Below are 13517 nucleotides of genomic sequence, written 5' to 3'. Positions count from 1 at the left end.
ATAATCTCAGGGTCCTGGGATCAAGGCCCGCATTGGGCTCTCTGCTCAGTGGGGAGCTGCTTCCCCCCCATCTCTGCCTGCCTCTCTGCCTACATGTGACTTCTCTCTCTGTCAAATAAATTAATAAAATCTTTAAAAAAAATTTATTTTAAATGTACACAGGATACTGAAGCAAAAAACAGTATTTTTAACATATTTTATATGAGCTCTATATTTGGGGGAAAGAACCTCCAAATCTATCCACCTGGTAACAGATATCTTAATTGAATAAAGGCCAGGCAACAAACCTCTCCGATAATAAGCAGCTTCATCCCAGATCTTAAAAACCTACAGGCAAGAAAAGGAATCCTTCAAAAACAAGCAGTCCAACTTGGGAAATTCTGCTCTCTAGGCATACCATGTAAGAGGACGCTAGCTCTAGCACAGAGATTCAAGTAAGTCAGTGTGTAAGTAGCCCAACTCTAAAGTATGAGAGGGGAGAGCCTTGGAGGACACACAGTAGCAGTGACTACTCTTGACTAAACTGACCTATGAGCTTTGGGAGCCAAGTCCTGCGGCTTTTAGTTTAACCACAACCCTAAATTTCAAAATTTGAGTAATTCTGAACTAGTTAAATATATAATAGCATAAAAAAAAAAGTTTTAAAAAATACAATGCAGTAACAGCAACCTAGTTTGTTTTAATAAAAATACCAATCTTCTAAATTAAATCCAAAAAGTTTAACACTAAGTTTAAAAGTTTTATTTACCTGCTAGGAAAATATTTATTGCTATTCAGAAGACATGCAGCACCATCAAGTGTATGTCTAGTATAGTCTATTGCAGGACACTATAAAAGAAAGGACATACATGAGGTCCATTTATTATACATTTGTCTTATTCCAAAAACCTGAGCATGTTTGAAGAAAATGGTCTCTTAACAATATCAGAATGATTCTAAAATTCAATGTTACAACAAATAAAGTTATACTAAAAAAGTAAACAGGTGAAATTAATTTTAATGATATATTTTATTTAACTCTAAATAGCCAAAATCATGTCAACATATAATTGATATAAAAATTATTAATGGGCTTCTCTGGGGTATTTAAAAAAATAAGATGTAATTCACGTACCATAAAATTTCTCTTTTAAAACGTGTAACTCTCAAGTTTTCAGTATATTCACAAATTTATGCAACCATCACCAACTACATTCCTGAACATTTTCATCACCCCAAAAAGAAACCCAGTATCAATCAGCAGTCAATTCTCATTCTCTCCTCCCCCTAACTTGAAGCAACAATTAATCTACTTTCTGTCTTCCATGGATTTGTCTATTCTGGGTATTTCCTAAAAATGGAATAATATGGGGATGCCTGGGTGGCTCAGTCAGTTAAGCCTCAGACTCCTGGTACCAGCTCAGGTCATGGTCTCAGAGTCATGAGATCCAGCCCCACGCTGGGCTCTGCGCTGGCCATGGAGCTTCCCTTAAGAGCCTCCCTCTACCCGCCCTCCTCCTTTCAACGCCCCCCTCCCCCACCAACACATTAGCTCTCTCACTCTCTGTCTCAAAAAAAACAGAAAAAGAATAATATGTGGACTTCTGTGTCACTTAGCATGTTTTCAAGGCTCATCCATAGTGTAGCACTGAGTACTTTTTCTTTTATTCAAAATCTTTTGAGTTTAATGTTTCTAATATATACGAAATGTTATAATCCCTTATAACTTCCTTTTTATGGCCGAATAATATTCCATTGTGTGCATGCACTACATTTTGTCTGTTTATGCATCTTCAGTTATTGAAAACTTGGTCGTTTCCAAGTCTGGCTTTCATTAACAATGTGACTATACTAGTGTACAAGTTTTGTATGGACATGTGTTCTCATTTCTTTTGGGTATATACCTAAGAGTGGAATTGCTATGTCATATAGTAACTATGCTTATCTTTTTAAGGGACTTCCAAACTATTTTCCAAAGTGGCTACAGTATTTTACAGTCCTATCAGCAGTATATGAAGGTTCTACTCTCTCGACATCCTGGCCAACACTGGTTATTCTCTTTTATATTTTAATCATTCTAGTAGATTAAGGGTATGCCATTGTGGAGTGTATCTTTTCTTTTTCCATTTAAAAAAATGTGGTGAACTGTATTTCAGATGAGGGCTCCTGGGTGGCTCAGTTGGTTGAGCAACTGCTTCCGCTTGGGTCATGATCCTGGAGTCCTGGGATTAAGTCCCGCATCCGGCTCCCTGCTCTGCAGGAAGTCTGTTTCTCCCTTTTACCCTCCCCCTCTCGTGCTCTTTCTCTCTCTCTCTTATTTTCTCTCTCAAAAAAAAATCTTCTTTTTTTTAAAGATTTTATTTAATTTAGACGCAGACAGAGACCACAAGTGGGCAGAGAGGCAGGCAGAGGAGGGGAGCAGGCAGGCCCCCTGCTGAGCAGAGAGCCTGATGCAGGGCTTAATCCCAGGACCCTGAGATCATAACCTGAGCAGAAGGTAGAAGCTTAACCCACTGAGCCATGCAGGTGCCCCTCAAATAAATAAAATCTTTAAAAATTTTTTTTAATTTATAAAAATATATTTCAAATAAATTTTGCCATTTCAACTTTTTTAAATGTACAACTCAGTGGCATTAATTACATTCACTATTGTGCAACCATCACTACTATGTGTTTCTGACCAAAAGTTTTTCATCATCCCAAACAGACTCTATAAACCATTAAAAGCAACAGCATCCCATGCCCACCATCCTTTCTAGATATTTCATCAAAGTGGAATCATACAGGGCGCCTGGGTGGCTCAGTGGGTTGGGCCGCTGCCTTCGGCTCAGGTCATGATCTCAGGGTCCTGGGATCAAGTCCCGCATCGGGCTCTCTGCTCAGCAGGGAGCCTGCTTCCCTCTCTCTCTCTCTCTGCCTGCCTCTCTGTCTACTGTGATCTCTCTCTGTCAAATAAATAAATAAAATCTTTAAAAAAAAAAAAAAAGTGGAATCATACAATATCTGTCCTTTTCTGCATGGTTTACTTCATTCAGCAAGATGTCCTCAAAGTTCATCAACATTGTAGCATGTGTCAGAACTTCACTCTCTTTTATGGCTGAATAATACTCTATTCTATACATTCTGTTGATCCATTCTCATCGTGGTTTTGATGATTAATGATACTGAAGCAACTTTCCATATGTTTTCTGGCCATTTGTTTACCTTCTTTAAAGAAATGTCTATTCAAATCTTTTGCTCACTTTTTAATTGGGTAGTCTTTTAACTGCTGAACTGCAACAGTTCTTTATATATCTGAATACCAGACCCTTATCAGAGATACGATTTATAAAAAATATTTTTCCCACTCTTTAGATTTTTTCATTTTCCTCACAGTGTTGAGGCAAAAAAAAATTTTTTTTAATTTTGAGAAAATCTGATCTGTATTTTCTTCTTTTATTTGTACTTTTGGTGTCATATCTAAGAAATCAGTGCCTAGTCCAAGTGAAGAGTTACACATGTGTTTTTTCCTAAGAGTTTTATAATTCTGATTGTTTTACTTGGCTTTTGATCCATTCTCAGCTAAATTTTGTATAAGGTGTGAGGTAGGTAGGAGTCTAACTTCATTCTTTTGGATGCAGATATCCAATTATCTCTTAATAAGATACATGATATCGCCTTTTCGCACTCTCTGAAACCGGTATTTCACTTTACACTTAGAGCACATCTCAGATGGGACTACCAACATTAAATGCTCTCACCACATGTGGCTCATGGCTATTACTGTATCCATATAACTTTAGATCTTTAATTGGTTTCTGAAAAAAAATTTTTTTGGAGTGGGAAGAAAAGTTTTATCTTGTTTCAGCTGCTTCCTTCCTTCCCTCCCCCCTCAATTAATTCTCAGTTAACTCATCCTACTTTGTATCTTTTTAACAGCAAAAAGTTGGCAAAATACAGAAGGTTACCAAAAAACAAAGTTTTATAAATTCGATTTTGCCAAGCATATATGTAAATGCTACTGCGGTCTGCATGTGACTGAAAGGGCTAGCAGATAATAACACATTATAACCTTTGTCACTTAAATAAGTGTCACTTATCACTGTGTACAGCACAGTTAACTCAATTTGCTGCAATGAGTCTCTTTAATTCTTAAGACATTGAGTAAATCATCACTGGTGCGGAGTACCCTAACTCTTCTACTTCAAAATCCTGCCATTCTTTTAACCCAAAAGAGCAACTTTTTTTTTAGCTACTAATCTGCTGTTAGTTGCTATTATTTCCTGCCCGCATAATTATTCCAAGAGTTCAGAAAGTATCCTTCCAAGATTTTGTTTGTATTTTTACATGTAAGTCCCTTTCTAGAAAACTATCCCTTGAACATTCTACCATGATCTTCCCTTGACATATGAACAATTCAGTGGAGCTTGTCTTCAGCAAGCAATGTTACAATTTTAAGATGCATTCACAGGACTCAATGCTGATGATCATCCTATATTACATTTAATATTAATCAAGAAAAAAGTAGATGTGACAATGAGAGTACATATGTCTCACAATCACAAACTGGGTATCTTCTCTAAAGTGAGAATAACACATCCTTACTATTTGCGAAAATTAAACTCTTCCTGATTCAATTTCTTAATTGCAATTATCATGTAACTCACTATACTTATTAAGTAGCAATTTCAGTAACTTATCAATAAACTGCTATGTGGGTTTTCCCAGATGTAAAATGATACACAATCTTAATACTGCTTCAATTAACTAACACACACACACACAAAAAACATTCTGAATAAAATCAGTCAACCAAATAAGCACTATATGCTTAGACAAGTACAAGATACTCCTTATTTTAGAAAATTTACACTCTCAAATAAAAGAACACCAAATGCTCATTTTGCAACTAGAAAGTCACCTCTTGTCAAATTCTAGAAGTCTAGCAATAAAATGATCATCTACAGGTCTATAATTCTACAAAACTGACCTAACCCAAATATTTTCATTAAGTTTAAGTGTCAAGTAAAAAGTACTACAGATTAAAAGGAAATGCAGATCAAGGGAAATGCAATGCATAAACAAACCGGCTATAATTACTGAGATAACAAAGGAAAATTGAATTATGTGCTATTAGATAATATGAAAGAATTATTTCTAACTAAAAATGTTCTATAAACAATTGCTACTTCCTATATCCTCACCTTGACAAAAATTAAATGAGGAGAAAACAAGAATAACTTTTTCAATGTAGGACCAACTATGGAGAGGAAAATCATTATGGTTGGTTTCAGATAAAGGGAATATTAGTAAAATGTAGAGCAAAAAATATTGACCTATAAAGTCAGAGAGTCCTAAAGCAACATTTCATTAATAGATTAAGCATCAACTAGTAATCACCAACAGTTACTCCTATCAAAAGAAATTATGACTTGGGACGCCTGGGTGGCTCAGTTGGTTAAGCAGCTCCTTTGGCTCAAGTCATGACCCCAGCGTCTTCTGATCAAGTCCCGCATCGAGCTCCTTGCTCAGCAGGGAGCCTGCTTCTCCCTCTGCCTCTGCCTGCCACTCTGTCTGCCTATGCTCGCTTTCTCTTGCTCTCTCTGACAAATAAATAAACAAAACCTTTAAAAAAAAAAAAAAAAGGAAAGAAATTATGACTAGAAAAAAAGAAAAAATTATGACTGAACCAAAAAACTAAACACGTATATGTCATCCATTATAGGTCAGATATCAGCACGATATGACAGATGTTATTCTGTGATAGCCAGTAAATCATAAAGTGAGTTCTAACCAATGATATTGCGCAGTTACCAAAAAATTGACACTAATCCTAAGAAATCCTAAAATAGCATGGTGGCAATAAATTTGCAGTGAAGAACTCTAAACCAACTAGCAAAAACAAACAGCAAACTAAACACTAAAAATTTATCTACCACTCTCTTGGAGAGATTAAGGTTACGATGATTTTATCAGTCATTCTATCTCCTAATTTCTCACCTCTTTTGGAGTTTTATGAGCTGCACAAAGAAAAATCCACTGTTCAGTTGCTGTCATCTGAGTACATGTATCTGGATGGCATTCACTCTGTTAGAAAAGAGTTACATTTCTTAATATATAAAGTTTATCATTTGGGTTACTACATTTCCACATAAAATTCTAGAATAATTAGAAATGATGGGTAAGTCCTTGTAAACACCTTAAGTTACAAAAACAGAAAAATCAGAACTTCCAATTATAGCTTTAATTTTAAAAAAATATTACCTGAAGTTTAACAGCAAGTCCATTTAGTTCAAGACAGAATTGCCTAAAAATGCAAATACATAAATGAAAAGTCTTATCCATTCTCCATATTATTTTTAGAATTTCTAATTATAAAAACAGAATCCCATTCGTACCATGCTTCCTCTCTCATCACCATTATTAACCACCATTGGAATTTTCATGGCACATTTCTTTTTTTTTTTTTTTTTAAAGATTTTATTTATTTATTTGACAGACAGAGATCACAAGTAGTCAGAGGCAGGCAGAGAGAGAAAGAGAGGGAAGCAGGCTCCCTGCTGAGCAGAGAGCCCGATGCGGGACTCGATCCCAGGACCCTGAGATCATGACCTGAGCCGAAGGCAGAGGCTTAACCCACTGAGCCACCCAGGCGCCCTCATGGCACATTTCTTAAAAAGACATACAGATTAGTAAGTAAAACCCAAAACTAACAACCCTAATAACGTTCAATATCAGAGTACAGTGAGTTGATAAGACTTTTACACTGGAAATTCTGAGAAGTAATCTGTAAATATATACTAAAACCCTAAGAAGTGTGTATTTTTTTCTAAGTCATTCTCTTAAGAATCTATTCTAATAAAATAATCAAAATTCCATGCAGATAGATGTACAAAGATGTTCAGAGAAAATACACATAAAAAATTGTTTATAAACATTTTTTTGAAATATTCCAAATAATCAGCAATTGCAGAGTAGTAAACTATTAGTATATATATGTTGTATATAAACAAACCGCATATAAACAATAAACTATTGGTATATATATGTTGTATATACACAAACATTCATATAGAAAAAGGACTAGGGGCACCTGGATGGCTCAGTCAGTTAAGGTCCTGCCTTCAGGTCAGGTCATGATTCCGGGGTCCTGGGATATGCTGCCCTGCGTCACGCTCCCTGCTCAGCAGAGTCTGCTTCTCTCTCTCCCTTTGCCCCTCCCCATTCCTTGTGCTCACTCTCTCTCGTAAATAAATAAATAAAATGAAATAAAATAAAATAAAATAAAATAAAAGACTAGATCTTTTATATGCCTATATATTTTACAAGTTTTGTTCTGACTACAAACAACATACTCCTTATAAAAAGTCAAACAAGAACATACAAGGTACAATAAGAAAATCCATAATTCTACTACCTCTTCTCAAAAGTTATTATTTACAACTAACTTTGATTTTCTATGCAGAGTAAAATATACTGGGGTCATATCATACATAATTTTGTAACTTGCTTTTGGTCACTTAGTAGACTGCAAGCTTTTTTTCATGATATACTTCTCTTCTAAAACTGCCAAACTAAGAATTATAAAGCCTAGAACAATGCTCAGAACCTAGTGTGTTGTTGTTTTTTTTTTTAAGATTTTATTTATATGATAGACGGAGATCACAAGCAGGCAGAGAGAGAGGAGGAAGGAGGCTCCCTGCTGAGCAGAGAGCCTGATGTGGGGCTCGATCCCAGGACCCTGGGATCATGACCTGAGCCGAAGGCAGAGGCTTTAACCCACTAAGCCACCCAGGTGCCCCTGAACCTAGTGTTTTATACACACACACACACACACACACACACACACACACATTTTTTTTAATTTTATTTATTTATTTGACAGAGAGATCACAAGTAGGCAGAGAGGCGGGGGCGGGGGGGAGGAGGCTCCCCGCTGAGCAGAGAGCCCAATGAGAGGCTTGATCCCAGGACTCTGAGATCACGACCTAAGCTGAAGGCAGAGGCTTAACCCACTGCGACACCCAGACGCCCCCCAAAATATTTTTGAATAAATGAAGAATGAAGGAAATTTCATAGCATCAAGATTATCTTTTTTTTTTAAACCATTTTTAAGATTGTATTTATTTAACAAAGAGAGACATAGCAAGAGAGGGAACACAAGCAGGGGGAGTGGGAGAGGGAGAAGCAGGCTTCCCGCTGAGCAGGGAGCCCAATATGGGGCTCAATTCCAGGACCCAGGGATCATGACTGGAGCCAAAGGCAAACGCTCAACCAACTGAGCCACCCAGTCACCACCAAGATGATCATTTTTATATCATTGTATATGAAAAGACAATCATTTATATTATAAAGCTAACTTACTTATTGCTGTCAAACTACTGAATGCACTACCTCTTAAAAATTTACCAATCACTATGTTTCCCCAACAAATGAGAACAATATGATTCCCTAAAAATACAAAGCTAAACCTACAAAAGTAAAAAACAAGACAGTCCCAAAGGGCAAAAAAAAAAACAAAACAAAACCCTGCCCACATATGAAAGAAAAACTATTTAAAGTTTATAATAACAGAAGAAACCAAATAGCCAAATTTTCACTTGTCTGTAAATGTATTTCCTTTGAGATTCCTAATAATAATGCTCTTTTTAAATCACAAAAATACTACTACTTCTGAATCAGCACATCACCCTCTACTCCCCCATATATATAGCTTGCATGTTTCAGGTTTTCAAGTTGTTTTCCACTCAGTAATAAAGATAGGTGGTGAAAAATAAGTTTCTCATCTAGTTTAGCTCACTTAGGGCCAACAGCAAAATTAAGCTACCGATCTGGCAGTGTTATGAGTACAATCTGTGGCACATAGTGCAAATTTAACAGCTTCAAGTTTATTCAATACAGGGCTAACAGATACAGTTGTGCCGCTGAAGAGACAAGCCAGAGCTGAAATCCAGCCTACACTATAAACTCTAAACCAAGCATCCTGGCATGGGATTGTATCCACTCAGAAGGGGCATCTCTTCCTATTATAAATATTCCATATGGGCTAGTGAGAGATTTGAATGAAGTCTCATTAACAACCTAATTATCAACTATATTAACCAATAAAAAAAAGTATTAAGCCTCAAATCAACTACATCAAGCATATGAAAAAAAAACAAAAAGTTACTTCTGAAACTCTTCTTGGTGAACTATAAAGATGTATAGACTATGATGAAGACACAAAAGAATATATTTGTGATGTATAATACATAAATACAAAACCAAAATAAATTGGATAATATTCAACAGGAAAAATAAGTAAAAATAACAGCACCAGAACAGAACAGGAGAAAGATATTATAAATGTGCAATATAAAATATTACATATTTTATAGTCTAAGTTAAATTGGGAGGAAGAGTTGTTCTTAGATCTGAAATTAAGATCTTGTATACTAAAATCAGCCCTTGGGGGTACCTGTTGGTAATGCATGTGACTCTCGAACTCAGGGTTTCAAGCCCCATGTTGGGTATGGAGCCCTATAATAAATCAATCAATATAAATTTATAAACTCTAAAATCAGCCTTCACTTCTTTGGAATTACACTTGTAGTGGAAAAAACATCCTCATTTATTTTCATCATTAATCCCAACAGGTAAGTAGGTCGTTATTTTCAAAGCTGGATTAAAGTAAGGCAGAGAATATGCACTGAAGTGCTACCTTGATTTCTAAGAGCAGGAAAATATCTACATGTTCATACTTTCAATTATCATGCATTAAGATGTGGTTTTAAAAAACTGGATCAGGAAAAATGAACTATTAGGACTTCATCAAGATCAAAACCTTCTGCACAGCAATGGAAACAGTCAACAAAACCAAAGACAACTGACAGAATGGGACAAGATATTTGGAAACGACATATCAGATAAAGGACCAGTATCCAAAACCTATAAAGAACTTATCAAACTCAACATCCAAAGAACAAATAATCCAATCAAGAAATGGGCAGAGGACATGAGCACACATTTCTGCCAAGAAGACATCCAGATGGCCACGAGACACATGAAAAAGTGCTCCACATCACTTGGCATCAGGGAAATACAAATCAAAACTACCATGAGATACCACCTCACACCAGTCAGAATGGCTAAAATAAACAAGTCACGAAACAACAGATGCTGGCAAGGATGTGGAGAAAGGGCAACCCTCCTACACTGTTGGTGGGAATGCACGCTGGTGCAGCCACTCTGGAAAACACCATGGAGGTTCCTCAAAAAAGTTGAAAACAGAGCTACCCTATGACCCAGCAACCGCACTACTGGGTATTTACCCTAAAGATACAAAAGTAGTGATCCGAAGGGGCACATGCACCCAAATGTTTATAGCAGTGTGTCCACAATAGCCAAACTATGGAAAGAACCCAGATGTCCATCAACAGATGAATGGATAAAGATGTGGTATATATGTACAATGGAATACTACGCAGCCATCAAAAGAAATGAAATCTTGGGGCGCCTGGGTGGCTCAGTTGGTTAAGCAGCTGCCTTCGGCTCAGGTCATGATCCCAGCGTCCTGGGATCGAGTCCCACATCAGGCTCCTTGCTCAGCAGGGAGCCTGCTTCTCCCTCTGCTTCTGCCTGCCATTCTGTCTGCCTGTGCTCGCTCGCTCTCCCTCTCTCTCTCTGATAAATAAATAAAATCTTTAAAAAAAAAAATGAAATTTTGCCATTTGCAACAATGTGGATGGAACTAGAGGGTATTAAGCTGAGCGAAATAAGTCAGAGAAAGACAATTATCATATGCTCTCCCTGATATGCGCAATTCTAGAGGCAACGTAGGGGTCTGGGGTAGGGAAGAAAAAATGAAACAAAATGGGATCAGGAGGGAGACAAACCATAAAAGACTCTTGATCTCACAAAACAAACTTGAGGATTGCCCGGGGGAGCAGGGTAGGGAGAGGGTAGTTGGGTTATGGACCCTTGGGAGGGTATGTGCTATGGTGAGTGCTGTGAAGTGTGTAAGCCTGACGATTCACAGACCTGTACCCTGGGGCTAATAATACATTGTATGTTAATTAAAAAAATTAAAAAATAAATTGGGTTGCGGTGACTGGCCGGCTCAGTCAGGAAAGCATGCAACCATTAATCTTGGGGTTGTGGGTTTGAGCCCCATGTTGTGTGCAGAGATTACCTAAAAATAAACTCTTAAACAAAACTAGATCAAGTAGTCAAGTGATTTGTCCAAAAAACTGGAAACTGGTGGAATACAAAGAAGTCTTAGCAATCTGATATTGCTGAACTATTATGATAAGACATAATGTCTTAGCAATGTCTAGCAAGAAATGTGATCTAATTTATTTATGGAAAGTCCTATTTCTACTCCATATATTATGTAAAAATCAACTCAAAATGTAACAAACCCTGATAAACATATATTTCATGCTACATTCCTTATATTTTACCTATCAACTCATCTCAGCTACCATTTACAGTGCCAAGTTTGTAACTTCCGGAAACAACTTTGTAACTTTAGGATTTAGCTGTTTTTAAAGTTAACTCTAGTTAACTAGTCATTCACTAGTCATCAATTTGCTCATTCAAAGGGCATCATGAAAAAGTGCCCAAGCCCCTTACCTCAGGATTACAATTAAGTTTTTAAAGATTCATTTATTTGAGAGAAGAGAGTAACCACATGCGTACACATATGCTTGCAAGCCAGGGGAAGGGGCAGAGATAGAAAGAGAATCTCCAGCAGACCACCTGCTGGATGTGGAACCTGACAGAGGACTCAATCTCATGACCCTGACTGAGATGATGGCTTGAGCTGAAATCAAGAGTCAAACACTTAATCTACTGAACCACCCAGGTGCCCCCAGAATTACAATTAATCTTTATTTATCACATGGAAGACTAGAAGTTCACAGTAGGCAATTCATCAGATACCAAGCCTAGACTAGGGCCTTCTTATAATCCTCTATAGAAAAATAAAGTTTGGGGTGCCTGGTGGGTCAGTGGGTTAAGCCTCTGCCTTCAGCTCAGGTCATGATCTCAGGGTCCAAGGATCGATCCCCGCATTGGGGTCTCTGTTCAGCAGGGAGCCTGCTTCCTCCTCTCTCTCTGCCTGCCTACTTGTGATCTCTCTCTCTCTCAATCTGTCAAACAAATAAATAAAATTTTTAAAAAAATCTTTAAAAAGAAAAATAAAGTCTATCTTGAGTGGATAAATTGAAATAATGCATTTGTGGTTAAGAAAAACTGTGCAGGGACACGTGGCTGGCTCAGTACATAGAGCATGCAACTCCTGATCTTAGGGTTGTGGGTTCAAGTCCCACTTTGAGAGGTAAGATGTAGAGAGATAAGAAGGAAAAAAGATAAGGAAAGAGGGAACCGAGCCCCCCGCCCCCTGTGGGAGGAGAGAGAGAGAGAAAGAATGAAAGAACAAAAAGCTGCATAAATAGAAAATAATGCCCATATTCATAAATGAAGAAAAAAATCAGTAAATAACAAAGATGAAAACTTTCTAACACTGAAAACATAAAGGCTTTAAAATCTGGCTTTTTAAAGTCTGAGATTACATAAAGATTTTATTTATAATTCATAATCATCAACATTAAAGGTTATTTTTACAAGAGGAAGTACTGTTACTATTTTGATACATCATAAAAATTTACCTTAAATGTTCATATTTCCATACACCTTCATCTTGGCCTTCAGGTGGTTCAAGTATTTTGTCAATATTGGAACAGTCTGCTCTTATGTTTTGTTGAATATACTATAAACAAAAAAAGTTCTCAGAATTAATTAAGATATTATACTTCATGATAAATCTTATGTTAAATATATTTAATTTTTGAAGACATGACTGCTCTTACGTTCCAACTTTTTTGGGTTATACATAAAACAGAAAACAAGTACAAAATCATAATTGCTAATTCAGAAGAAAGGAGGTAATCCTTACCTATGCTTTCTCCAATTCAACTTCTTTGGGGTAAGATCTACCATATAAATGCAGATACAGTACTTACCAGGACTGGATATGGGATCAAAACTGTAAACTACAATCTTCCCAAGAACATAAAATGTAGACGATATAACTATGGAATATAGTATAGGATTTCACTAATATCAATGATCTAGAATAGGCAAATCTATGAAGACCAAAACAGCAGTTGTTTAGGACTGGGGAGAGAAGAGGAGACCAAGGCGAACAGAGAGAACTGCAAATGTAAATGAAATTTCTTTCAAGGGGGAATGGAGATCTTCTAAAATCAGACTGTTGTGATTGTGTACAACCTTGTGAATAGACTAAAAACCATGTATATATATTTTAAATGAGCAATTTCTATGGTATGTGGTATCCCATAAAGTTGCTTTCAAAAAATGTCCAGCAGAAAAACTAAGTTAAAAGAAAAAAAGGCATGGACATTCACTTTTAATTTATGTAAAGTAAAACTTAACTTTCAGATCTTTTTTTTTTTTTTTAAGATTTTATTCATTTGACAGACAGAGATCACAAGTAGGCAGAGAGGCAGGCAGAGAGGAGGAAGCAGGCTCCCCGCTGAGCAGACAGCCCGATGCAG

At 36.7% G+C, this 13517-nt stretch overlaps 1 protein-coding gene across 2 annotated transcripts in view; it reads right to left on the bottom strand.

Annotated features, from left to right (window-relative positions):
• Positions 1-13517, bottom strand: part of HSPE1 (heat shock protein family E (Hsp10) member 1) — a 43942-nt gene that overhangs the window by 3129 nt on the left and 27296 nt on the right. For both annotated transcript variants that reach the window (XM_032354303.1, XM_032354301.1), the window contains 4 exons: positions 12609-12709; positions 6223-6265; positions 5959-6045; positions 749-828 (listed from right to left, as the gene is read on the bottom strand). In XM_032354303.1, the coding sequence (XP_032210194.1) occupies positions 749-828; positions 5959-6045; positions 6223-6265; positions 12609-12709 (311 nt within the window). The remainder of the gene's footprint in view (positions 1-748; positions 829-5958; positions 6046-6222; positions 6266-12608; positions 12710-13517) is intronic.

Source organism: Mustela erminea, chromosome 8 (assembly GCF_009829155.1).
Source record: "Mustela erminea isolate mMusErm1 chromosome 8, mMusErm1.Pri, whole genome shotgun sequence".
NCBI classification, from domain to species: Eukaryota; Metazoa; Chordata; class Mammalia; order Carnivora; family Mustelidae; genus Mustela; species Mustela erminea.
Note: the sequence above shows the minus strand (reverse complement) of the source record. Positions and strands in the feature narration are given on the sequence as shown.